The sequence below is a fragment of the Xiphophorus hellerii genome, chromosome 20 (assembly GCF_003331165.1).
Source record: "Xiphophorus hellerii strain 12219 chromosome 20, Xiphophorus_hellerii-4.1, whole genome shotgun sequence".
In the NCBI taxonomy this organism is placed as follows: Eukaryota; Metazoa; Chordata; class Actinopteri; order Cyprinodontiformes; family Poeciliidae; genus Xiphophorus; species Xiphophorus hellerii.
This window is the reverse complement of record NC_045691.1, coordinates 33037695-33065246: the sequence shown is the minus strand read 5'-3', so window position 1 is coordinate 33065246 and position 27552 is coordinate 33037695. Positions and strand designations below refer to the sequence as shown.

The 27552-nt window shown below is 42.3% G+C and overlaps 2 protein-coding genes across 9 annotated transcripts in view; one reads left to right on the top strand and one right to left on the bottom strand.

The window, feature by feature from the left end:
- The window catches only part of cntn4 (contactin 4), a 242934-nt gene that overhangs the window by 60767 nt on the left and 154615 nt on the right, over positions 1 to 27552 (top strand). The window lies entirely within an intron of this gene.
- On the bottom strand, positions 19761 to 27079 carry LOC116710185 (uncharacterized). 7 transcript variants are annotated; one of them, XR_004337063.1, is made up of 5 exons: positions 26882 to 27079; positions 24166 to 26750; positions 23659 to 23735; positions 20072 to 23502; positions 19761 to 19940 (listed from the first exon to the last, which is right to left on the bottom strand). XR_004337063.1 is itself a non-coding variant. In XM_032549065.1 (4 exons), the coding sequence occupies exons 2-3, from the start codon at positions 26418 to 26420 to the stop codon at positions 23702 to 23704; spliced, it is 2289 nt and encodes a 762-aa protein (XP_032404956.1). In that variant the 5' UTR covers positions 26421 to 26750; positions 26882 to 27079; the 3' UTR covers positions 22016 to 23502; positions 23659 to 23701. The 7 variants fall into 7 exon arrangements, 2 of the variants coding, with proteins under 2 accessions (XP_032404956.1, XP_032404955.1); XR_004337060.1 differs by having other exon boundaries at positions 23659 to 26750; XR_004337062.1 differs by having other exon boundaries at positions 20072 to 23735.

The window sequence follows — 27552 nt, the reverse complement described above, 5'->3', positions numbered from 1 at the left end:
GATTTTTTTGTGCATAGTCTGTTGTGATGTTAAATAGCTAATTTACATTAAACTGGCTCATTTTCTTTTGGCATCATATTTTAAAAAAGTGTTTTGCTGAGAGAAAATTTAACAAAAAAAAAGAAGAGCCATCTTTCCCAAGAGTTCTAAAACTGAGGTGGATGGAAAGTCCAAAAAAATTATATACAGTATAAAAAAACAAAATAAACAAAAAAAAAAAACGCAGCTTGTTTTATTCTGTAATGTAGGTCCATGCTAAGTGGCTAATTTACACCGAGCTTGGCTTGTTTTCTTTTGGCATCAAACTAATCATAAGATTTTTTGCTCTTTACTAGAAATATACTGCTTTCAACAATAGGAGATTTGTCACAAATCCCATAATACCTGGAGTCCTGGCAGACTCATTGCAGGGTTTTCTTTTTAAATCCCTCTGGGAGGAAACGGCAGCAAACAGCAGCAAACAGGAGGAAACTAACTCAGGAGGTTAAAGACGTTTTTAGTCTTTTTTTGTTGTTGTTCGTTTGTAGTTACATTTGTTTCATGCATTATTAAGATTGTTTAAAAGGCCAGAATTTCATGAATACTTCTTATATAATTTGCTATCATTTTGTAAAGATTTTGTATTTCACCTACTTTCTTTTTAGTGTGGCTCTGATTCTCCTGGGCCTGTTAACTCTGATCACATTCAGAGTAACGGTCAGGACCGCGTGCTGCTGGTCGTTGTTTACTGATGTCTTTTAAGCACATTTACTTACAGTCGTATGAAAAGACTATGGATTTGTTTTCCTGTGGCAGGGAGTTTCAGTTCAGACCCTCAGAAAATAGAACTACAAAAGGCACAAAATGGCAAAGGAGTGAAATGAGACAAAAGAGAATGCAGAACAAAAATGTCAAAAGTTTTTTACTGCTAAATTAAAAACTAGGAATCATTGAAAAATGATTCTAATAAAACAGGAAACATAAAAAAACATACCTCAGATTGACCACTCTTTTTCTCTCGAGTATAAATAAATGTATAAATTAGTGGTGATCAGACTGGAGTCATATTTCAAGCAATGAACAATTTTACTATGTTTTGGTTGATGAGTGAATCGATCAATAGACAAAAATGTGAAATTCAGGAGTCGTGTTTTATTTCAACTCGGAGCCCATGGTCTGGTTTATCGTTAGACTGTGGCGTTTGTGTCTGTGTTGCATTGAAGTGGTATCAGTCCATAACAGAAGTTTGTCATTCTTTATCTTTGTCCTGTAATGAATTAATTTGAATGACTAAAGTCAGAGTGCTATAATATAAACATTGTAAAGAGTTTTGATATCTTTCTTATTTAACACATGCAAATTTATTAGAGCCTTATTGAATAGTGAACTCTGGGAGGCAAACAAGATGATTCATCTGAGGAAATGTAAATATCAAATATTTTGTGGGAAAGAAAGTGAAGAACTCTAAAACAATTTTCAAGGAAAGCATCTGCAAAACGTTCAGTTGTCGACGTTTAGAGTAACCGCAAAAAGAAAACAAAAATTAAGGCACATATTATTATTATTATTATTATTATTATTATTATTATTATTATTATTATTACCTTATGGATTGGGTGGCTCACTGATAAACATCCATCTCAAATCAAATCTGAGTTGGAATGCTTTTGGGTCAACACTCTGCAGCATCTGTCAGAACAGCAGAGCTCCTGGATGCAGAAATGACTCCTAATGTGTTTCTGTATTCATGTTCACGGCCCATGAAGGGCGATAAGAGGATCCGTCAGATGGCCTCGTGTGTCAGGGTTCCCTCTAGTAGTGTTGCCCTGAATACTTCAGGCCATTTTACAGTAACAGGATGAACGCTGACCTGTGTCCACTTGCTGAGCTGCCCGTGGTGAGCCAGTTAGTGCCAGGCTAGCTGAGCCCTGCTGCTGGCACTACCCTTTGCCCCCCCCACTCTCCATCCACACACTCTTCCAAACTGGCCCAGCTGCCCCCCCATCCCCCTCCTTCATATGTGTTGATTAGAAGTTGATCACCCATTTAGGTGGGTTTCCACTGTCGTGTTTCTGCTGATTGCTACACTCCCAATACCTGCATTTCTGTCACAAATGTGCACAAATCGTTGTCAATAATCTGCTAATGTCAAAAAAGACACAATTTCACAACTACGGTGTTTTCATTAAATAAAAAATGAAATAAACATCACAGGTGAATATGTTTGTTCATGTGATAAGTCATTAAAAATCATGTCAGTGACGGATGTAAACAGTTACATGAGGTATATTCATAACTCATCCATGACTCTAGCACTCATCATCTACCAGCCTCAGAGGAGTCGGTGGCATTTTTATTCAGGAGTTGGAGCAACAAGCCCCGCCTTCTTGGGAGCGGCTACCTCTGCGGTGTTCTGGGGAAATTACAGTCTATGATTTTACGGCGGAGTTATGGAATGACACACAACATTTTATGGACTGTGAAGCTGTGAGAGCTGTGGTGGAGCCAGCTGCATATTGTTAGAAAAAAAAAAAACATCATCCTCCAACCACTTCCTGTCGTCTCCTTTGTGGTTTCCACAAGTAGCAACATCCAGCTGTTGATCATGTGACTTATAAGTTGCAAAAACAATGTTTCCATAGCGGTTTTGTGAAATACAAAACCAGACGTCATCTCATGCTAACGCAAAAACTTTTTATCAAAAAATGAAAGTATTTTTTTTAAATCTGTGTGCTTCTTTTAAACAAATGTATTTTTGTAATTTAAATTTGTGCAAGTCTAGAGTTGCGCAATGCAGTTAGACTGACCTGACTGGCTGTGGCTTTCATTGTTTTAACGACTGTTCTGCAGTCGATTAAAACTCTCATTAGGGTGGAGATCTTCTTGATGGCGGTCATAGTAGGAGCTCAGCTGTAAGCCCAAAGAAATTGAAGACGTGTCGGGGTAAGTTGGAGCGCGGGTCTCTAGGTGAAGTCACCTGCTTGTCCTCAGGAGGAGCAATTATGTCAAGATGAAGGAGGGGGAGGTTTCCCCCAGATGTCCTCGGTGCCAAGCCCTTGCTAATTGGCACTGTTACGGATTCAGAGAGCGGTTCAAGAGTACGAGCCTTTTCTTTCCTCTCTCCACTGCCCCCCCAACATCTTTGTTTTGCTTTGTTTGGCTTTGCCAACACTTGGCTTTTGATATGCATATCAATACATGTTTTATTCATGGCTCGTTGGAGTAAAATGAGTCAAGATCACCTTGCAGTTGTCTGAAGGAGCGTGAGCAGTTAGGCGTTTGCGTTGGCGCTCGGAGTTGTCGTTTCAAAGCAAAACTTTGAAACGCTGCCTCACACTTATGTAAGCAGGAGAAATAAATGATTTATGGGACTGTCACTTCAAGGATGCAGAACAACCAAGACTGGTTGTAGTTTCTTTTTCTTCCCGCTCCTCTTTGTACAAGGACAACAATGCTAATTAAGTGAGTGGCTGGAAAAGAACAGTGTTGTTACAAAAAGGGAAACAGAGGAACGCTACAGGAATTCACTACAGGCATCCCAACGGGTAAGGATGCACTACCTGTTTCATTAGAGCACAGATCTGTTATCTTTTAACTACCGTATGTAAAACTGATGTCTAATCAATTTTAATTGCTGTTATTTTGGTGTTAGGTTCCCACTTTGGTGACTGTGAAATCACAGGACATATTTTAGCATTAAATGTTCTGTTTTTTTGAGAAATAAAGTTTTGTTGAAAGGTTGAAAACAATTGACACCTAACCTGCAGTAGGCGACTCTATTGGTCAGATGAATTATCCATGTTTAGACCAGAAAATACATTGGATCAAAGTGTTACAGGTATATGAAGTTCAGCAGCTGGGGATGCTTATTCCTTCCACAAACCATTTAGAAAAATTAGTCCAAAAGCAACTGTTTCCTCCTGATATTAAAGCAGGAAGGAATTGGGAACATGATGGCAACTCAGGCTGGAAGTGGAAAGCCACTTTAAATCATAGAATGTTGAGTCTTGGGGTTCATTGAAAAAAGCCCTTATTTAGTCCTCTTCAACTGAACTCTAGTTTGTTTGTCTAGAAAGTCTGGTTCATCTGGGGAGGTGTGAATGCACAATCAAACTCTGATCCAGGCCAAATAACTGAACTCTGGTCCACCTAAAAACCTCGGTGTGGTTCGAATACATATGTGAATGCCAAGTGGACCGGAGCAGGAAATGGACTACAGCACAAGGCATTCTGGGTAGATACAAACAAAACAAATATGTGAGTCTAGCCACAGAGGGAGAAATGACTCGTTTGTAGGTTCCAGTGAAAGGAACTTTAAATTCCATACTTCACTTTATTTTAGCATGGACCTTTTTTCGGCTCCAAACAGAAAACAAAGACTCCAATGTTTTTTTTGTTTGTTTGTTTTGCCAAAATAATTGTTATTAATTTATTTTTATTTATTATTAAAATAATTCAGTGCATTTAAGAGTCACAGATATTGAATCCTACAAAATATAAACTCTTTGCTGGGTTGAAAGACAAATTTTCCATGATTCCGGAAACATTGAGATAATTAAACCAACCACATTTGCTTTTAGTCCCTGATTTCTGGAAGAATTTAGAAATTTTAGTCTGTATATATTAAAGGTGTGCCGATTGATCGGCCACCTATCATAATTGGCCAATTTCCGTGAAAAAGTGTATGAAAGATGATCGCCGATCACTGTCTCTTGTTACCGATCACATTTATCTCACTTCGCAACCTGCATGTGCAGCTTATCTCCTCTTTCCTTCTCACTGTGGAAGTGCGAAGCAACAAATCCTGACGTGTGGAACTATAACACTCTGAGAGTGAATGGGGAAATTTGCGTGTTGTGATGGAAAATTACCTCAGGGGTGAAGCGCATCAAAATGCATCAACACAACGAGTCTAATATGGCATTTAAAAAACAAGCACTTGACAGAGTTTGGCTACATCGAGGCTCAAGAAGGAAAGAAAGACATCCGGAGGGTCAGACAGCAGGTAAAGCAGCGCACAACTAGCAACACTCACCCTGAAGAGCATGATGGTCAGAAAGCTAACCGAATAACCTGAAAAATAATTTAAGTCAACGAGCTAGCGGTGTAAGACGCTGGTTCTGCTCTCACTGTTGGATCGCCGCTACTGGTAGTAATATGTCACAGACGTAGCGCCGCTCAACTTCCACCAGACAGTGAACTCTCACACTGAACATCTGCTTAAAGTTGCAGCTTGAACTTAAAAAAAAAGATTTTAGATATGTATTAAAATAGGTCTAAACTAGGTGAATTTATTGCCAGATAATTTTTCCATTTTGCTAGATAACATAGTGTCATTTATACCTAAACAGAAAAATTAACAGTCATTCCAGGCGATCGGCAGAGATCGGCCTCTTGAATGATCGGTATCGGAATCGGCAGCAAAACGCCTGATGGGAGCAACCCTAGTAAATATTGATTTTGTTCTGAATTATATTTGTATGCATGCCTTGCCCTGTGAAATAGACTTGAGCTATTGCTTTTAATTCATCTTTAGTTAAAACATCCTATAAAGAGTCTAAGGAATGGGAGAGTAAAACCAGATTTAGACTATCTTCATATAGGGAAGTGAATGGAAAATAAATGGAAATTATGATGCTCAAGAAAAAAAACATTAGGAAATGCATTAATAATGTCTGTGTTTGGCACCAGTAAACAAAACTATTTGTATAAAACTGATTCATTGATGTTAGAGAAAGATTCTCAACCTGTCAAAAAGAAAAGTTTAGATCAGCCAGTTATTTTTCTGCATCAATTTTTCATCCTATTTAAAATTTAACCCTGTTTGAATGTCATCTAAATGTAGGAAAACATCCTATTTCCACAGCTAGCGCGCGGTATTCCCTTCAGTGGGAACCGGTTCTTTGGGCTGACAGTTTCACCCACAGAGTCTTAAGCAGAGGAATAAAGCTGAGGAAGGTACGGAGTTGAGTGCTGCAGGTGTGTGGGGTCTTCAGGGAGATTTTCTGAGTATTTAGTGTTAGAGGAAAGTAGACTTTAACTGTTCTAATTGAGTCTTAATACTTATGTTCTTCTCCCCACAGAGAAGGCAAACGAACTGCTATACAAAAACCATTACATTAACAAGAGAGAAACTCAAACATGTAGTGTCAAAATTCTCAGACATAAGAGGCAGCTGTAGCCAAATAGTCAATCATTTTATATTGTCAGAGAGAGAATAAAAGCACTTTGTGTTAATAGCCTCCGTAATGTGATTATAGTAATAAAATATAAAGTCTGTGCATTTCTATTTTCCGTAAAGTAGAAATAAAGGTATTAGATGAAGTTATCATCCGTAATCTTCATAATCCCCAATGTGTTACCTGGGTTACCAAAACCCAAGCAACCATCATAGTTAAAACAGCAAAGTGGAGGTGCAGTGGTGGGTTAAGCACAACCCACATAAGGAGGCCTTAGTATTCGATGAGGCCGTCGCAGGTTCGATTCCTGACCTGGTGACCTTTGCCGCATTCCTTCAATCTCTCTTTACCTACTTTTCTGTCTTAGCACTGTCAAATAAAGGCCGCTAGAGCTAAAAAATAGAAATAAAAAACAACAGCAAAGTGTATAGGAAATCCTCTGTTAGAATTCCAATTAATGGCAAAAACTCATAAAAAAGACCATAAAATGTCCACACAGAAAGGCCAGGGTAATCTTAGATTCAAACTTTTTCTCTGTAAGGCTAATTTTTCTCTGACCAGATGTTCATCCAGCTGTAAGGCTGCTGAAAAAGAGGCAACAAATTCAGTCTTAGCAGCAATTGTGCACAGTAGGCTTTTATATTAGTTTTCTATGTAGTCTTGGCTGTTTAGAACCAAAATATTGAAAAGCCGCCAAGCAAGACTTGTTGTGTCCATGAATGACCTATGTAATTACCAGAGATTTATCCCCAAACAGCCAAACGCTCGGCAGAAATAATTAGAAAAGACAGAGATGAGCAAACATGTTGCGGCATTGTTCAGCAAATCCCCTTTCAGTGGGATTTTGGTTGATAACTGAAAGGCGTTTCTTAGCCAAACTAAACCCAACTCTGTTTTCTGTACACAGAATAGTTGCAACTCCCTAAATAATTTGAATTTCAAACAAAACCGCTGAGACCATGAACTCTTCATGCATTGTTTTGTTTAGAGGAAATTATTTCAACTGTTTTGAGGGGGAACTTTTGCTGTCCTACTGCTCCTTTTTAGATGGTTAATCAATGCTAATAAGTAAGTGTCATGCTGAGTTTTGCACAATCAAAGACTAGTGTACCCCCTAGAAAGATGAACAAGGAGTCTAAATGCTGCTGGGCTCTGAGAGTGTACTTTGATGCTGTAAAAGTGTAATGTGTGCAGGAAAACACTCTCTGCTTCATATATATATATATACGCATATTTTTTACTTGCATGTTTTCAGTACTCTGGGCAATTCATTCCATACAGCGATACATAGATCTGACAGTGCTTTCATACAACACAATGCTGGAGCCTCCAAGTGCTCAAAGCTTTTTGTTGGTTAAGCCAAAAAAGGATGAATTTGCAATGTGCAGCATCCACAAAAAGGATTTCTCCATTGCTCACATTCATTACCATCTGTGGGAAATAAATCAGAAAATAGAGGTGGATCAAAATTGAACATTTTCACAGAGGGAGACTTAAAAATGTCTAGTAATTTAAAGGAGCTTTTAAAAGATCAAATGCTTGTCAATAGGAAATCGATTGGCTGGGGGACGTGAAGGGATCAGCAAAGCGCCATATCTGATATCACTAGTTAAGTTTGGAGATGCATCATAAACAAACTGTTGTCACAGTTCGGACTGAGTGGAGTACTTTCAATCTGACATCGCAAAATGTTTGGACACCCCTAGCATAAAGCATAAAAGATGGAATTGTTGCCAGTAAAAACACCCAAATTTGATCAATTCTATATGCAATACTTATTATACTTTGATTGTTATAAAGTGACACACATTCTGAGTTTGGGGGGATAAAAAATAAACACCAGGAGCATGTATTAGTAATTTAAAGTAGACTCCTGTTGTACTGCTCTTTCCCACTGATTTATTTGAGTTTTGATTTAATTTTCTGTATATTAAAAGCAAGAGAAATGCTTAGTAGCCTCCTCGTAGCTAGCTGACAGTGAACAGCAGTAGGTAGGAAGGGGCGGCACTACTCTATGCTCCAGGCTGCCAAAGACATCTCGAGTCACTCCGACAGTTTCTCTGGCATGTTGGTGAAAGATTTAAGTCGTTGGAACGTTATGATGGAAGAACTATTTAAATATCTGAGTTATTAACCTCAGAGTACTGAAGAAATACTGAGCCAGTCTACTGCAAAAGATTACAAATTCTGGTTTGTTTCAATATAAAACACGAAGAAAAAGGGAGTAATCATCCATCCATCCATCCATCCATCCATTTTCTGTATACCCTTGTCCCTAGTGGGGTCAGGAAGGGAGTAATCACATTTTTTTTAATTTACCAAGGAATGAGTTGGTTTTTAATTTCAGTACGATTATTAGATGGACCTGATACAACTAAAATAAAATGATATTGCGAATAATTGGGAAATATCTGTCCTGGTAAAAAGCAGCCCCTTGTTCTTCGCTTTGCTTCGTACAGAGCTTCAGCTGGTGTTCCTGATTTCACGGTGAAGCCCTCTGCCACCTCCATCTCACCCCGTTTGAACTTCCAGATCTATCTTTGACGTGAAGTATTCGCAGCTGTAGGATTAGCACTAATTGCATCCAGTTTAAATTTGAGGGGCTGATAAGTGCACCACCACCTCTCAATGCTGAGGCTTGTTAGAGAGAAGTTTGTGGTCATGAGGAAGGCTCCACCAGGACACTTTCTGCTCCACTTGGACACGCAAGGAGACTCAATAAGGAGGTGGGAAGGACAAAATGCATCCTTGCCTTCCTAATAATATATTAATGTCATATCATCTGGCTTTAGGTCTCGTACTTTGGGATGGTGACGCAGCCTGTGTGAATGCTGCAGAGCTCATTATCCGCTGCTCGATCAGACCAGCAGTCGCTTTTCATCTTCTGCTTGGCTTTGAGACTTAATCTTTGTCCCGTGTCATTAAGGAAAAGGCAAATCTCTTGATTCCACTGGAACTGCTCAAAAATACACAGTGCTTCTCCATGCTTGGCCGTTCTGAATCCCAATCTGTCACGTCGGTATTCCACCCCACGCAGCTCCTTTAAACCTGTCAAGAAGCCCCTTAATGGGCAGGACCACCATCTCACTGGCAGAGTTATGATTCTTGACAAGTTCATTTGTAATATTCTCATTTTCTGTCAGGTGTAACTCAAATTTCTTTATTTCCTCGTGCAAGTTGGGTAATGGTTTGCATTCTGAATCAAGAGGGAACTGAATGTGTTAAAGCACCAATGTGAGTTACTGTGCGATGCAAATGGAGGCGCAGTCTGATGGAGGCTGTTGATTTAAATCTGTTGGGTTTTTTTGAACATTTAAAATTCACAGCCACATCTGAGCCTCTCATATTTTCCTTCCTGATGACGCATATATTTTCATATGCATACATTGGTATAGGAGTGGAGCCCTTTTCAGATGTGAAACCTGCTCTAGAGATTCTATAATTGTATGTAATTTCTGCTGTCAAAAACCCATGAATGCAAATCCTCCCCAAAAAAGTTTCAAGTCTCTTATGCTGTGGCATGTAGATGATTTTTTTAAAAATGGAATAAAAGACGCTTTTATTTCACCACTCAAGTTGTCGTGTTTTGGATTTGCCCCATACATTAGCTGAAAGGAGTGATTTATGTGTCAGTGCAGGAGCTCTTCTTGCTGAAGACTAGATCATTATTATTTTAATAAATAGAGAGTACAAAAAAGTAAATCTGAGGCATAAGTTCTGTTTGCAGTTTAGCAGCTTTGACTTGTGTCTTCCTTGATCCAGTTGTAACATAGTAACTACAGTTGGTCTTTAATCCTCCGCCTTTGATTGCTGAATAGTAACAACTTGAAAATTTGCACTTTTATTCTTTTTTTCAATGTGGAGCAGTTCCAAAACATTCTCCCTGTGTGCTATGCTAACTGTATTGTGGGCCTGAACAAAGAAACTTGAATGAAAAATGAGGAAGCAAAGTCCAGAAAAAATAGGCTATTTGCCTACAAGAACCAGACTCGTTTAGGAAGAAAAAAACGTGTACCGTATTTTCCGCACTATAAGGCGCACCTAAAAAAAAAAACCTTCAATTTTCTCAAAAGCCGACAGTGCGCCTTATATATGGATCAATATTGAGCCACAACAGGTCTCACAACTACGGTAAGCAGCTGCAGACTTAATATTCCCCCGTAGAAGAAGAAGACACACTTACGAGCAGTTTAAACTCAAGGCAATCAGTCACGCAGTAGAACACGGGAATAGAGCAGCAGCGAGAGAATTTAACATGAACGAATCAATGGTGCGGAAGTGGAGGAAGCAACAAGATGACCTGCGCCAAGTAAAGAAGACTAAACGGTTTCTGAGGGAACAAAGCGAGATGGCTACAGTTGGAGGACAAACTCGAACAGTGGGTTGTTGAACAGAGAGCAGCAAGTAGAAATGTCAGTACAATCACTATTCGAATGAAGGCAACAGCGCTAGCACTCGAACTTAACATCAATGAATTTAGAGGTGGTCCTTGGTGCTTTCGGTTTATGAACAGACGTAATCTCTCCATCCGCACACGAACGAATACCATGTCACTGACTTTACCTCGGGGAAAATAATAAAACAGCTGTTTATTCATTTTGGGACTGAACGGAGTTTTCAGAACGCTGGTTTGTAATCTATTAATTATGGAAGCCCATTTCCGCTGCTCTGTTAAAAAAATAAAATAAATTATCTCATTAAAATGAGTTACCATCTCAAAATAATGAGATTTGATTTTTTTAACAGAGTGGCAGAAACGGGCTTCCATACAAAACTGACAGTATTTTATGATTTTTTTTATCATGTTCTTTGTGTTTAAATATCAGTAAATTCAAAAAATTATTAAACACGGTTAGTGAAATAAATCACTTTTCTTTAAGTAAGTAGTGCCCTGAAGGAAGCCTGTTTCAAATGCTAATGTTTTTCACTAACAATATTTGTGGCACTATGAATGCTGTGCCATGCAGTCACAGTCGAACAGTTACCAAACAAATAGTTGTTGAATCCTAATTTTCAGTGCTATCATTTCAATCTGGAGAGACTCACGCGGTGAAGAAAATAGCAGTTAAAAAGATTTAATGGTACAATTTCTTTGGCGCTCGGACCCGGCAGAAGACCGTGAGCCGAGGATCGCCGTGAGCAGGCGGTCTGCTCGGCGAGCTCGGGATAGTCTTCCCCCCCGGGACCGAAACTGGTGGTGGAGCGGAGCTTGGAGAGGAAGAGCACAAGGGATCCTGGAGGACGACCCTCATGGTGAAGGTGGAGAAGGGGAGGAGGTGGGTCGAAGCACGGCTGACGAGCAGGAAGACCCCAGGTTAGCTTGGACTTTTGAAGGTGTCTTTGGACGACGATTGGCTGGAGCGGCGTGAAGCTCCGGTCCGGATTGGCTGCGGTCGGGCGTAGTGATTAGATGATGTGGTGAAGCTGGTCGAGTCTCCCAGTTTGAATTTTCGCCAAGGCTCCATTTCAATCTGGAGAGACTCACATGGAGAAGAAAATAGCAGTTAAAAAGATTTAATGGTACAATTTCTTTGGCGCTCGGACCCGGCAGAAGACCGTGAGCCGAGGATCGCCGTGAGCAGGCGGTCTGCTTGGCGAGCTCGGGATAGTCTTCCCCCCAAAAGAGGGAGCCGGGCCGAGGCCTGGCTGGCCTGCAGTCGGATGACTGATAGGCGCACCACGTTGGTTGAGGCCTGCAGTCTGACGAGACTGATAGGCGTCGGTTGGGCCTGCAGTCTGACAAGACTGATAGGCGTCGGTTGGGCCTGCAGTCTGACAAGACTGATAGGCGTCGGTTGGGGCCTGCAGCTCGGCGAGACTGATAGGCGTCGGTAGGGCCTGCAGTCGACGGGACTGATAGGCGACGGTAGGGCCTGCAGTCGACGGGACTGATAGGCGACGGTAGGGCCTGCAGTCGACGAGACTGATAGGCGTCGGTCGGGCCTGCAGTCTGACAAGATTGATAGGCGTCGGTAGGGCCTGCAGTCTGACAAGATTGATAGGCGTCAGTCGGGCCTGCAGCCTGACGAGACTGATAGGCGATAGGGCCCGCACGCTGGCGGGACTGATGGCGAAGCAGCGTGATGGACTGCGAGGCCAAGCCGGCAGGGCTGAGGGCCTGTTAGGCCCTGCTAGCTTCCCTAGGTGTGAAATAAATGTTAGAGGTGACTGTAGTGGCCTCTCGGAATGGACAGCCAGACGCAGGGAGTTCCGAACGGGTGCAGTTTAATCTTGACCTTTCTTGTCAGACACCGTGAAAACTGTAGCATAAATAAAGGATACATAATGTATAAATAAACATAAATGTTCACAAAACACAATTGCGCACATTCCTACCTCATTCTGCTTTCCAAGAGCGCTATTTTACAAATTTTCTTTTCTTTTTCTTCAGGCTCTAACGCTGACTCTGCGTGGTTAGCGAAACAGGAAGTACCTAACACAAAATACGCAAAGAAGAAATCTACCGCTCTTCAAAATAAAGCACAAATCAACCACTAAGTGTCACTGTGGGACCAATGAACAAAAAGAAGAATTTCACCATTTAGTAGCTATTTACGGTGACTAGGGCTCCACCACCAGTTATTTGGAGAGATGCTCACCTGCAGACATTGCACGTGGAGCTTCGAGCACAGCTGAAAGATTTGGTAGGGATATAGGATGAGAAGGCCGGGGATGACCAGCGGCCGAGCTGAAGGAGAGAAGCTGAAGGGACGCCTGACGATGGCGATGTGGCAACGCCTATTCTAAAAGAATGGCCCGAGAAGTGGCAAGGGGGAAGATCTCAGCTGAGATCAGTCTGAGGTGGCAGATGAACCAGGCAGCGGTTGTAGTGGTCAGGGAAGAATTTAGTATTGGAGTTAGATAGTCTCTAACAGATTGAATACTTTAGATGCAGATGTGAACTCACTCCGTATCAGAAATCCATAGAAGGCTAGGAGGAAAGCGCATGAGAGGAGCTCTGATGTAGGGGATGAAGGCACCGGATTGGTGTGCAGTGATGAGATTCCCAAGTGATGGGAATTAGATGGGTTTCCAGCTATCAGGATTAGAGGAGCTATGCTTAGAAATCCCTTGAGAAGGAATTCACAGCGGGGTTCGACTAGACTAGATGACCAGACTAGACTAGATGATGTGCTAGGTTGCTAAAGCTTAGCGTGAAAGTTGCTTCCAGCGAGCAGACTGCAGATGTAGGGAAGAACTGAAGAAGGGGAGCTGTAGGAATGCTTTGCACGGAGGCAGATGTGGGAGTTATAACTGGACCTGGAGGGGCAGACTGGCTGCCTGTGATCTGCTGTAATATGATTAAGTTGTACGGATATACGAATCCTGCTTAACTAATTAATTAATTAATGCAACTACGGATGAATGCATGGATGTAATTCTCGAAATCCTGGAGTGTTTTTATCTTATGCTGGGGGCAATGAGACGAAGTTGGATCGCTAAATAATAGGGGCCTGTAAATCCCCCAAAAGCTCTTTAGAGAACGCAAGGAAAAGGGTAGAATAAGTCAGGATTCCTACTGCGCGGTAGACTAGAGCACGTACACGAGACCGAGAGTCGACGTCGGGCCGGAGTTTAGTTTCCTGCCAATGAAGATCGCCATGCGTCCTGCTCCAACGGGTGGTAGCGACCGACAGAAGGGGATTACCGAAACGCTTTTAGGTAATCGGCCACATAACGGGGAAGTTAGATCTTCGTAAGTCGTATTGCCAGTGACGGTCCGGCTTGGTGGTAAGCAGTTGGATTATCGGGGAACGGGAGGCTTGTTTTATACGAGCGAGCTTTGTGGTCGGCTACGACTAGCTCCAGCGGTAATTACTGACCATCCATTTACCAGAAGAACGTTGGCTGGTTTTATCCCATCGCGTGTATCGAACTGACGGCTGTACAGATGACGCTGACCACCTAGCGTGTATGTCTGCGTACTAACTGTGTGTATGCCTCCTTGATATGGGTCGGAACCAATGGATGACGAGGAAAGAAAGCTGTCAGAGCGAGCGGCGTTGTGAACTATGAATCACTTGAAAAAGGACTCGTGAAGTTCGGATCGCTGTGCAGGTGAAGCTGACTGTTCGAGGGTGGAGGTTAAGATTGACGACTGGAAAGTACGCAGATGAGATCCGGTCTGCTGGCTGCAATGAAGCTGCAAAATTAGAGAGCCTACGAGCGGCTTCTGATGATCAGACTACTCGGGGTGCGACATTGGCCCGACTGAGGGGGAAGGAGAACCATCCTCCCGGCTTTGTGCACCAGGAGCGGCCCCGTGATTGATGGAGCTGCTAAGGTGTGTGTGCGTGACTGTTTCTCCCCGTGTATGTCGGCTGCCTGAGTGGCTTGTGTTCCTGATTGCTCAACTGAGATCGTCAAGCCATCTACGGTCAATGGCTGGGATTGCGGTTGTTGTGGATGCTGGACCTACTAATGAAGCCATTCGTGTGTTCCTGCAGCGTTGTTACGCTTCCACCTGGTTCACCAGATGATAAGCGCCGATCTAGGTAGGCTGCGTCTCTGCTCTCGGGTAATCTACCTGCTGGGTCCATAGTTAAGGTATTTTCTCTTTCAGACACCTGATGACTGCACCATTTTGGAGCTGCAGCGCTTGGACGCTCTGCCGTCTGTGTGGATGGGCTGCTTGAATGGATCTGGAGTAGAAGGGGCAGTTGGGTGGGCAGCACGGCTTTTTTTCTTTTCTTTTTACCAGAAAAGAGGAATTGTAAATAAAAGATTGCCCATAACTCCGTTTGTTTTCAGGTGCGTTTTATATGGAACTTTAGGCGGATCCCCTCTACTAGTCATGAAAAGCTTTAAGAACATGGTGCTGCAATTAGGAGACCAGCTGCAGCTGGGGCGGAGGCCAGAATGAGTTGAAATGCAAACTGGAACTACTGACAGAATTTGGAGCGATCTTAGCAACAGAGGGAAGAGAGGGCTACGGCGGCCTGAGCGGGGAACTAACGGAACGAGCTAGTCGCGACCCTGGAAATGCCAAGACTGACCGGCCATAGGAGGCGTGGTAAACATGAGTTAAAGGCACTGATACGCTGACAGAGACGTAAAGCGAAGGGAGAAGCTTCATTTGCGCCCATCGGCGCTTCATTGGGCGCTTCATTTAGGCTGCGGGCGAATTAACTCGCCCGATGGGCCAGTTAATTCAACTGGCCCATCGGGCGCAAATGAAGCTGCGGGTTGATGAGGCTGACAAGCCAGCTGCGAGCCGAGATAGGTGGAGGTGAGCGTAGCGGTCTGATGCGACGTTCTCTCGGAGGTGAACTGGGAGAGACGATCGGGCAACGGATCGAGTCCATGGTGGGACGAGCAGGAAGAGCCGACGTGCGTCGGTGCAGCCACGGCGGATCGTGGAGACAACCAGCGCTTGCTGCGGGGGACAGCGCCAATGGTGAGCCGGAGCGGGGAACCGGGCAGATAGCGGAGGACTGCGATGCCAACGAGGGGAGGACGGAAAATTCCGGCTCGTCGTCGCCGATGGAGGCCGAAGCAAGGCGTGATGAGGGCGGTTAGATTGGTGAGGAGTAGCGGGGAGTCGACAGGAGCGCAGCCGGCCGGTGAGGGATACTCCCTGGATCTGGGCGGACGGAAGGCAGCTGAAACTTGTTGACTGAATGTCGGAGAGGTAGGAGAAGCGTTCACGTAGGTTCGAAGCACGGCTGACGAGCAGGAAGACCCCAGGGTAGGTTGGACTTTTGAAGGTATCTTTGGACGACGATTGGCTGGAGCGGCGTGAAGCTCCGGTCCGGATTGGCTGCGGTCGGGCGTAGTGATTAGATGATGTGGTGAAGCTGGTCGAGTCTCCCAGTTTGAATTTTTGCCAAGGCTCCATGATAGTACAAAATATCACAATAAAATTTCATGTCGCCCACCTCTAGTTTACAGACACCAAGTCAGCTGGTATCTCTTTAAAGCTGCAACAAATTATTTGTTTTCTCATTATATAACTTTAGACAGTTTTTGTAGAAATTGACTGTTTTGCAAAATTAAAAATAATATTAAAGGGAACTGATTGCAAAAAATAATAATAAATTCATTTTCTGTAGTTCTTCAAGCTAAAAAAAAATAATAAAACATCCAAGACTTTCTGAGTCGTCTGGAACAGAAAAATATCCAACAAGTAGTTTGAAAATAAACTGACTAAAGGAGTTGAAGAAATCCTGTAGCTTCAGTTTTGTTTCTACATTCAGCTTCAGCCTTAAAGCGTCAAGTCAAAAAGTATTCGCCATGCCTGACAGGTGGGCAAAACTGCTGTTTTGCTGCTTCCGCTTTCAGCTTCACTTCTACCTTCAGATTGTCACCATTAAGAATCTGAACTAGATAAGTTCATATTCTTTGTATCTCTAACAGTCAGTGAGTGAGACACAGAGGTAAAATTAAGAGAAAAATTAGCCTAATCACTTTTTTCCCCAAAGGTAGGAAAAACCGGAGCACCCGGAGAAAACCTATCCATTGAGTTTAAGGAGTGTGTCCATTTAAAGCAGGGATCCCCAAAGTCGGTCCTCGGGGGCCCGCATCCTGCATGTTTTAGTTCTCTCCCTGGTTTAACACACCTGGATCAAATGATGGCTCGTTAGAGGCCAAAGAAGAACATTGACTTGCTGTAAAGGTTGTTGGTACCACCAGGGAGAGAACTAAAACATGCAGGATGCCGGCCCTCGAGGACCGACTTTGGGGACCCCTGATTTAAAGCATGTCTCCAACAGTCAGTGAGTGAGAGACAAAGGTAAATTTAAAAGACACCAATTAGCCTAATCACTTCTTTAGGCTACCATTCGAGTTTTTCCTCCCGAATGGTAGGAAAACCGGAGTACCCGGAGAAAACCTATGCATCCCATTTAAAGAGTGTATGGTAGAAAGAAACACAATGTTCAGTACAGGTAGGGATGCAAGTTATTAATTAATGAGTTAATCTAAAGTTGATTAGATTAAAAGAAAATTATGGTTATGACCAAACTGCAAGAATAAATAAGTCTAAGCAGACATTATTAGTTAATACAAGAGGCGTTTACGAACTGTCCATCCATCCATCTTCTTCCGCTTCAGATCGCATAAGTTAACAAGTTCATATTCTTTGTATCACTAACAGTCAGTGAGCGAGAAACCAAGGTAAATTAAAAAGACACCAATTAGCCTAATCACTTTTTTCCCCAAAGGTAGGAAAAACCGGAGCACCCGGAGAAAACCTATCCATTGAGTTTAAAGACTGTGTCCATTTAAAGAGTTTCTCCAACAGTAAGTGAGTGAGAGACAAAGGTAAATTTGAAAGAGACCAATTAACCTAATCACTTCTTTAGGCGACCATTTATGCTATTTTTTCTCACCTCTGTTTCCCCTGAGGTTCCTGCCTGCTGGTGTAAATTGTGGCATTTCAGGCTTCCTTTGTTGAGGGGGTGTTGGCTTTAGCAGCTTTATCTTTCCTGGTGTTGTCAGGAGGTCTTTAAAATCTGGCAATAACTTGCCTTCACTCAGACTCAAAGTTCTTTGATTATGAACCGATTTTGTTTTGGGTGGCTGGTGGGTTGATGAATTAATAAATGGTAGATATTCAATTCGTCGTTTAGTTATGTCGTTAGCTTTGCTTTCAATTTTAGGTCGTACCACAGCAATGTTATCTTTTGCCCTAGCCATTTCGCTATTTATGGATTTCTTCAAATCCTCGTATTCTCTCCTCTCACTGGTGGACACTTTTCTGGCCTTAAACTCTTGGCTGGTGACTTCTTTAATGTGATCTTGATCCTTTGGCCTGTTTTTGGTTTGTGCCTCTGTCTGAAAATTGAAAGATGTATGTGGTCTCTTGTGGTCTCTAAAATCAGATGCTTTGGGTTCAAAACTTTTTTTCACCACCTCAGGCTCTCTCTTTAGATGTGGGAACCTGGGGGGGCACTTACCCTGCTCCTCCAAGAGTTTTTGCAGCTGGCGATCTTTTCTTGTCAGACATTCTTGTAATGCCCTGCTTTTCTGCTTTTCCTTGACTAATGCCTGGTTATCCATCAGTACTTCAAACGCTATCTTAGTTTTCTCTATAGCTTCCTCCCTTGGAGTTTTTAAAAGATTTTTTACAAGATTTTTATTTTCCTTCTCTGCCTCCATTAGCTTCTTTTCCAGAGCTTTTATTGTGGCCTCAAGAACTTTGGACTTTTCTTTCTCTTTCATAATTTCAATGTTCTTCATGCCAATGTCGTTTTTCTTTCTGGACAATTCGTGCTGAAGTTTCTCCACTTCACTTTCATGCTTTTCACCCTTCACTGTGAATGCTGTAATTTGCAACATCACTTGTTTTTTTTCATCCAATGTCTTCTCAACTTGCAGTTTTGATTCCCTCTCAAGGTTTTTCAAAGAGGTTTGAAGATCTTTGACTTTACCTTGGTAGCTTATTACCTCAGACCACAATTGATTCCTGTGGGATCTCTGGTTCTCTATCTCTTGTTTTAACTTTGGGATCACCTGACCTTCCAGATCATTGTTTTTCTTGAGAGATGTGTTTAGCTCTTTGTTGAGTGAATCAATGTTCTCATTTAGAAGCTCAATTTGTTCATTAGCTTTTTCTAAGTCCTCCTGCAGTGTGTTCTCCTTAATAAGTATTGCAGATCTCTCTTTTAATCTTTGCAACCAATCCACAAGCACGATGACCAATTCATCTCTGGTCATTCGTTTAATTTGGTGCTCTGTTAATGAATCAGTATCAGATGACGACATTTTGACTGTCCAACTGATCGATCAGAAAAGCTACGAAAAAATGCAAAGTTAAATCCAATATGGAAAAACCAACGTCCGTTCTGCTGCTTGAGATCTGCAAGTTTGATTCAGATGCAGGATATTCAAGGATATGATGTCCCTTATGACATGATAACACTGTGACATCATCAGATTCCATCAGTCGAATAATCTAATGTATGCAATGTTGCTAGGCAACAGCAAAGCCAGCTCACATTCTCCAGCCTCCTGGGAGGCTTTATACATACATTTATACATATATATATACACTGCTCAAAAAAATAAAGGGAACACTTAAACAACACAATATAACTCCAAGTAAATCAAACTTCTGTGAAATCAAACTGTCCACTTAGGAAGCAACACTGATTGACAATCAATTTCACCTGCTGTTGTGCAAATGGAATAGACAACAGGTGGAAATTATTGGCAATTAGCAAGACACACTCAATAAAGGAGTGGTTCTGCAGTTGGGACCACAGACCACTTCTCAGTACCTATGCTGTCTGGCTGATGTTTTGGTCAGTTTTGAATGTTGGTGGTGCTTTCACACTCGTGGTAGCATGAGATGGACTCCACAACCCACACAAGTGGCTCAGGTAGTGCAGCTCATCCAGGATGGCACATCAATGCGAGCTGTGGCAAGAAGGTTTGCTGTGTCTGTCAGCGTAGTGTCCAGAGGCTGGAGGCGCTACCAAGAGACAGGCCAGTACACCAGGAGACGTGGAGGAGGCCGTAGGAGGGCAACAACCCAGCAGCAGGACCGCTACCTCCGCCTTTGTGCAAGAAGGAACAGGAGAAGCACTGCCAGAGCCCTGCAAAATGACCTCCAGCAGGCCACAAATGTGCATGTGTCTGCACAAACGGTTAGAAACCGACTCCATGAGTGTCAAGTTTTTAGTCTCTACAAAACACCTTAGCTTCTGCCCAAACTTGACAAGGCTTGCTCCCATCAAAGACAACCCGGACCAACTCTTCTCAGTGTCATCTTTTTATTTTATTTCTCTTTTCTTTTCTTTAAATCACTGTTCTTTCATGACACCTGAGCAGGTTGAAAACCTACAAACACACAAAGTACAAATTACTTTTTGAGTCATCAAAAGAAAATAAACAAAATGAACTACTTTCATAAATCCATTTTGTAAAGCCAGCAAGGTCCTCTGAATACAGATTTAAAATTCAGTTCCTACCAGTGGTGTTCTGCAGGAGCTTGAAGATGAGGTCTTTGTTTGTAGAGATTATCTCAAACACAGGTGTGCTGAGTTGCTTTATAGGCTCCTGAAGGCCTGAGTGGGAGAGACGGGTGTGCTTGATTTTCTGTGAGCCACGTGCCAGCTGGGTGGAGATGGTATTGCACTCATACAAATACACCATTTGCTGTTTAACTTGACACCTCCCACTTGAGCTCCTGGTTTTTTGAACCCAAGGAGGTCACGCCTCTCTCTCTTCACCAGATCTTGTCCTAGCAGGGTTTTCTTGCTCTTCTATTGGCAATAACACAACAATGCGTCTTACATCTCTGTGAAGTATTGTTGAGGGTATCTTCATTTGAAGTTTCTTCCTCATCTTCCTCGTTTGTCCTCCAGCTCTCACAAGTGGTACAGGGTAACTTGGATAAGTTCGTACATATACATCTCTTACAATCCCCTTCCCGTCACTGTTTACACTGATCACTCTGCCAAGTTTGTACTGACTTCTTAAAGCATTTTGGTCTGCAAGCCAAATAATGTCTCCGACAGCAACATTTCGCTTCTTTGAATGCCATTTACTTCTGACAAACAAATTTGGTCCAGCTAGTTGACTCCATTTTCTCCAAAATCTGTCCACTTCTGTTTGAATGAACTTTAATCTCTTGAGTGGATAACTTTTAAAGTCAAATCCACAGTTATCACTTTTTAGATCAGTTCTTCCAAGCAGCAGAGAGTTTGGTGTGATGTAGCTTATGCAATCTTCTCGACTTTGAGTTCTTGCATCTATTGGTCTTTCATTAGCCAGATTAGCTGCCATATACAGGAATGTTTGAAATTCACTCCATGTAAAAACTCCATCTGATCCTAGATTGTGCAATGCTTGCTTGACTATCTTTACAGCTGCTTCTGCTGCCCCATTCCTATGGGGGGAATCTGCAGGGTGTATTTTCCAGCTCCATTCAGTTCCATGTTCCAAAGCTTCATGTTGAATTTGCTCTTTGTTTAGTCGGTCCAAAAACAGATAAAGATCAACCAGGACAGGTTTAGCTCCAATAAAGTTTTTTCCGCCATCTGACCATAACTTCCTTGGATGTCCTCTTAAGGCTGTAAATCTTTGGTATGCTAACAAAAAGCCTTCACTTGACTGATCGCTTACAAGATCTGTGTGAATAGCTCTAGATGACATGCAACAGAAGATGATGCCCCACACTTTCAGTTTAACTCTTTTCCGGGCCTCATCCCTCACTTCATAAGGTCCAAATAGATCAATAGTAGTAAACTCAAATGGTCTGGCAGGCAGTGTTCGTTCTGGTGGAAGATCACCCATTATCTGTTCACATCTTTTTGCCCTGATTTTCCGGCACGTCACACAGTTATCCACAACTTTTTTAGCCAATCTTCTGCCTCTCACCACCCATGCTTTTTTCCTCATCTGCAGTAATGTTCCAGCAATGCCTTCATGATTTACTTCATGAGCTTCAAGAGCAACCAACATGGATACCCATGAGTCATAAGGTAAAATGGGAACAGCTTTTTTGTTGTCCTCATTAAAGGATTGAATACGACCCCCACATACCTGAAGTCCAGAATCTTGTTCTTTAAACACAACTAGTCTGTTTAAAGTTGTGTCATGGAATGAGGTATTCTCTTGTGCAGCCAGAAAAACCTCTCTCAGTGCATTCTCACACTCTTTAACACTAAGCCCGGGATGGATGGTTGATTGTTTGATGTCTGTTGAAATTTTTACTTTCACTTTTCTGCCACTATGGTGACTTTCTAAAGTGAGTTTCCAGTTTTCAACAGCTCTTCTCACCCATGCAATAACTCTGACTAGTTTAGAAAGACTGCTGTATCTTCTCTCTTGAATTAACTGCTTGGCAATGAATGTAAGAGGTGAGATTTTGAGCTCCCTGTCCCTTTCTTTACACTTTGTAGCTGTTAGAGCATTCTTTGTCACCTCCTCATCACACAATTTTTCTTTAGTTTGCTTAGACTGTGCTCTAGTTATTACTGCTGAGAAAGCTTTTCTTTGGAGTTTTTCAACCCCTTCCTTTGCACTTATAGCAATATCTTTGGCAGATCTTTTCGGCCACTGGTCAATAGGTTGCAACAAAAATTTTGGTCCATTTTGCCACTGTGAGTCCTCTTGGAGGTGCTCAGGACATGCTCCTCTTGATGTAATGTCTGCAACATTTAGCTCACCTGGAATCCACCACCAATCTGCGACAGGCCCAGTTTTCTGTATTTCACCAATTCTGTTAGCAAAGAAAGTTTGGTACCCATAGCTGTCACGCTGAATGGCTCCTAGCACAGTTTGGCTGTCTAGAAGATGGTACCAGCCTCCAATTTCCATCCTACTGTGCTTTTCAACATTCTTCCTCAGACGAGCTGCAAACACAGCACCACAAATTTCTGCTTTTACAGGTTCTCCTTTCTGGTCGAGTGGAGTAAGTTTTGCTTTGGATTCTACAAGTCTCACTTGGATCCCTTGCTCTGTCTCCCATCTGAAGTATAGAACTGCCCCATAACTTTTGTCACTCCCATCAGAGAAAGTTATTCCAATGGGCTTTCTAATCCAACTGATTGGTGTTAAACTCCTGTGAAATTTAATTTGGCCCAGGCGAACATACTCCTGGAACAATTCAATGGCTTCATTTCTTAGCCCATCAGAAAGTGGTTGATCCCAAGTATCACCTGCTTTGCCTGCAGTTCTGGTTTCTTGAAAAGCCTTTCTCACTAGAATGGCTCCTTTTTGTTTGGTGGGTGTGACTAGCCCAATGGGATCAAAAAGACTAGCTACTTGGCTAAGGAGTTCTCTCCTAGTGAGAGGATTTGGAGTATTTACTCTCACTTCTCCTTCTTCTAGGTTTTGTCCCATCTTCATTTTTTTCCTCCTTTTTGAGAAGTTAATTGATGTCATCACATATAATTTATCCTCCTCCACCAGATATCCCACTCCCAAAGCCTTATTATCATCCTCTTTCAACTGATTAGGGAGTGTAAGGATTTTGTCTCTGCTAGGTAAGGACATGTTTTGCCTCCCACTTTGACCTGATAGGACCCATGGTTTCAAACAGAATCCCCCAGCTTGTAAGATCTCTTCCACCTTCTTAATGTGTTTATGCAAAAGTTCTGGGTCATTGTCAGATGTTAAAATATCATCGACATAACAGTCTTCTTCCAGGATCCTACGCTCCTCTTTACAGCTGTCAAACATGGGCAGTTTTGCCGTCTCTCGCATTGCTACTTGGGCAATACATCCAGCAGGTCGATCCCCAATGTTAACTCTGGTAATGGCAAACTCACCGATCTCCTCTTCTGAGCCGTCTCTCCAGAGGAACCTGTGTAGATGTCTCTCCAGGTCCTCTAGCCAAACAGAGTTATACATTTTTTTAATGTCTCCCAGGGCAGCATGCAGTCCCCTTCTGAACCTGAGTAGAACAGCACGAATGGGATTTAAAACATCAGGACCTTTCAGCAGAATATCATTCATACTTAGACCTTCAAATCTTTGACTGCTGTTCCATACTAAACGCACAGGAGTGGTCACAGAATGAGGATTTGGCGCCACCTGATGGTTTACATACCATACTGGTCCTTTCCAGTTGTTTAGAGTGTCTTCTGTTAGTTTTATTGCTGCTTTTCTCTCCACCATTTCATGCACCTGGTTTGCATAGACAGTTTTCCATTCAGGCTCTTTATTTAATCGTCTTTCTGTTCTTAAGAAAGTTGATTCAACACTTTTCCTGTTCTTGGGAAGACAAGCGGGTTCTACAATCCAAGGATACTTTGCATCCCAGTGGGGAGCATCACTGTGGTTATCTGCTTGCACATAGGTAAGACCTTGTTTAATTATTTCAAGTTCTTTCTCCTCCATTAATGTCATATCTTTCCCACCTGGTTGACATGTTCCGCAGCGACATCCACCACACTTTGGTTCACAAGCCGCTCCTATGCTCTCCCACTTCCACCAATCAATAAACTCTTTATTGGTAGTTGTGTTTTTGCTTTCTGCTTTAACTTCCTCGAAACTGCAGACTTCTTTATACTTTACAGCAGCAATGCGCATAGAACGAGCAAAGTGCGTTTCTGACCTGTGTGCTGCCACGTCGACGTCTTCACAAAGATCCGGATGAGCTCCTCCCACGGTCATGCCGAGTGGACTGTTCCACAGGACCAGGTCTCCAACAACCTTGACTCTTTGAGGGGCCAGTCTGCCTTCTCTGTGGCTTATTAGCAGCTCAATGGTATCTGGTCTTTTAAGGTCTTCCAGGCCAACATCTGGGAAAAACTTTTGCAGCTGCAGCGGTTGAATGACTTTATGCACTTTAGCAATTTCACTAAGTCCATAACAAATGAGTTGGTGAGCTTTCATTGTCCCTTTGGGGGTCTTAACTCTCACTCTTAACAGGTATCTCTTTGTTCTAACTTTGACTGACATTCCCCCAACACCATGAACAACTAATGTTATGTTTTCACCTTCTAGGCTCAACCTTTTAGCTGCTTGATGAGTAATGTAATTAGTATCAGAAGCCAAGTCAATCAAAGTGCCTATTTTCTGGCCTGCGTTCGTAGTGACTTCCAATAGCATTAGAATGACAGGTTGCTCTTTTAGTCCATATGACTCCATAAGCCCAGAGGCTTCACACTTTGTGTTTTTTGTTAAAGCAGTCACATTTGAAAAGGCTTTTCTGCATTCTTCTGCTAGTTCTGGTGAAAGTCCAGCTATGAATTTTTCCTGCTCTTCTGTCAGTCTATTTTCCCTTCTTGGTTTAACAGTCTCAACCTTTGTAAGCTCACCCTTTGGGCAAAGGAGGAAATGGTGATCTGAAAAGCTTCTTTTCTTACAATCTTTATTTCTACAAAGGTAAGTATTGATGCAATCAGCATCTCCATGCTTTCTCAAACACCTTTTGCATGTGTCCAACGTCTTTACAATGTTGAGCTTTTCAGGTAAATTCATTGCTTTGAACTGTTTGCAGAAGAATATTTTATCTCCATGTCTTGCGTCTCCACACACAATACAGACATGATTCTTTCTTGTGGATCGAGTAAAAGCATGTCGTTTCTCAAACTTCTTCTCAACCTTTTCACTCACTCCAAGTTGCTCCAATTTCTCTAGAACTTCCTCCTGTGTCTTTAAAAATTTGAGAAGACTATCAAAATGGTTATCTGGTGTAACTGCATTAGCAGGATTAACCATAAAAACTAGCCAGTCTCTCTTTATAACATCAGGTAGTTTACTCTCTAGAGATTTAATAACCAGAGGATTTTTCATTGCTCCAATGTTACCTAACTCTGTTAAGTCAGCTAGAGCCTTTTCAATTGCTTGAATAAGATCTATCACTTTCCTTGGCTGGTTTGCTTTCAGGGGTGGAGTCTTCTCAAGCTCTTCAATAATTTCTAAAGCAATGCTTAACTTGTCGCCATACCTATTTTCCATCACTCGGAACATATCTGCAGCAGTATCATAAGCAGACAGATGTAATTCATTACAGATTCTTTCATCCACACTATCCAACAACTGAAACTTTTTCACTTCCACTGAGCCACTTGGTTCTCCCTGCTTCTGCAGGCTTTCCCAGTCTTTTCTCCATCTGTGAAAGTTTCTTTTACAGCCATGAAATTTTGGTAGACAAATGGGTCTAATCTTTACACTGGGTGCAGGTTGAGCTAGTATAGGAAAAGACGTAAGGTCTGATTGCGCATCATCTGATTTCTTCTTCTCCTCTGCAATTGTTTGTGCTATGGCAAACTGTGATTTTCTTGTTTGAAGTTTATTTTTCATCAATTTCATTTGTTTTACTCTGTCTTCTATATTGTCCCTTTCTTCTACTGGAATCCACATTTCCCAGGTCAAAAAACTTTTAATAGATTCCTGGATCACATTCTCCACGAAGGACAGCTGCACTTCATATGCGTTTTTGTACACAGTTAAAACTTTTATGTCAGAAGCATCATTACAGGCCTTTTCTGCCTCTTGGATTGCAGTATAGAGTTCATCTTGACCATATTTTTTCCACAAATTAGACTGAACTATTTGTTTGACTTCTTCTAATTTTAATTCACAGTCAATAATAGTCTTTTCCAAATCAGCTTTTTGCTGTTCATCAAGTTCATCAGCTTCATCTCCCACCTCTGCCAATAGTCCAGCTTTGTAATCATCATTTGAGTCACTTACATGTCTGGCATCAGAAGTTAGCTTTTTAAACTCCTCTCGCAGTTCCATCTCTGTCATGTTGGAAGCTTTTCTGCTCAGGAAGTTTGCTTGCTTGGTGAAGGAAGACTTTGCCATGGTGCGATCCAGCTTTAATTGTTTCACTGACTTTCCAAACATTTCTTCAGCCATTGTGGACTGTATAGATGAGATGACCTGATGTTCCTCCTTGAGTTGTTTCGTTGAAGCTCTTTTCTCAGGTCTTCACTTCCATCTGATCTTCAGTTGGTTTCCAACTGGTTCCCAATTGGTTCGAACTGGTTTCCAGCTGGTTTCCATTGGTTTTCAACTGTCAAGTTTTTAGTCTCTACAAAACACCTTAGCTTCTGCCCAAACTTGACAAGGCTTGCTCCCATCAAAGACAACCCGGACCAACTCTTCTCAGTGTCATCTTTTTATTTTATTTCTCTTTTCTTTTCTTTAAATCACTGTTCTTTCATGACACCTGAGCAGGTTGAAAACCTACAAACACACAAAGTACAAATTACTTTTTGAGTCATCAAAAGAAAATAAACAAAATGAACTACTTTCATAAATCCATTTTGTAAAGCCAGCAAGGTCCTCTGAATACAGATTTAAAATTCAGTTCCTACCAGTGGTGTTCTGCAGGAGCTTGAAGATGAGGTCTTTGTTTGTAGAGATTATCTCAAACACAGGTGTGCTGAGTTGCTTTATAGGCTCCTGAAGGCCTGAGTGGGAGAGACGGGTGTGCTTGATTTTCTGTGAGCCACGTGCCAGCTGGGTGGAGATGGTATTGCACTCATACAAATACACCATTTGCTGTTTAACTTGACAATGAGGATGGTATGAGGGCCCGACGTCCACAGATGGGGGTTGTGCTCACAGCCCAACACCGTGCAGGACGCTTGGCATTTGCCAGAGAACACCAGGATTGGCAAATTCGCCACTGGCGCCTTGTGCTCTTCACAGATGAAAGCAGGTTCACACTGAGCACATGTGACAGACGTGACAGAGTCTGGAGACGCCGTGGAGAGCGGTCTGCTGCCTGCAACATCCTTCAGCATGACCGGTTTGGCAGTGGGTCAGTAATGGTGTGGGGTGGCATTTCTTTGGAGGGCCGCACAGCCCTCCATGTGCTCACCAGAGGTAGCCTGACTGCCATTAGGTACCGAGATGAGATCCTCAGACCCCTTGTGAGACCATATGCTGGTGCGGTTGGCCCTGAGACGGCGTGTCACAGCATAAGGCAGATATAGCTTGACCTTTGTTTTGAGCTACAGACGTGTTTTCTAGTAAATCCTGT

What these genes read in the sequence shown, in the direction of transcription:
- LOC116710185 (XM_032549064.1), bottom strand. Translation starts at nt 26,420, where the DNA reads ATGGCTGAAGAAATGTTTGGAAAGTCAGTGAAACAATTAAAGCTGGAT. An exon ending in GTCGACGTGGCAGCACACAG is followed by an intron (nt 23,736 to 24,165) that starts GTCAGAAACGCA and finishes TATGCAAACCAG; the next exon opens with GTGCATGAAATGGTGGAGAG.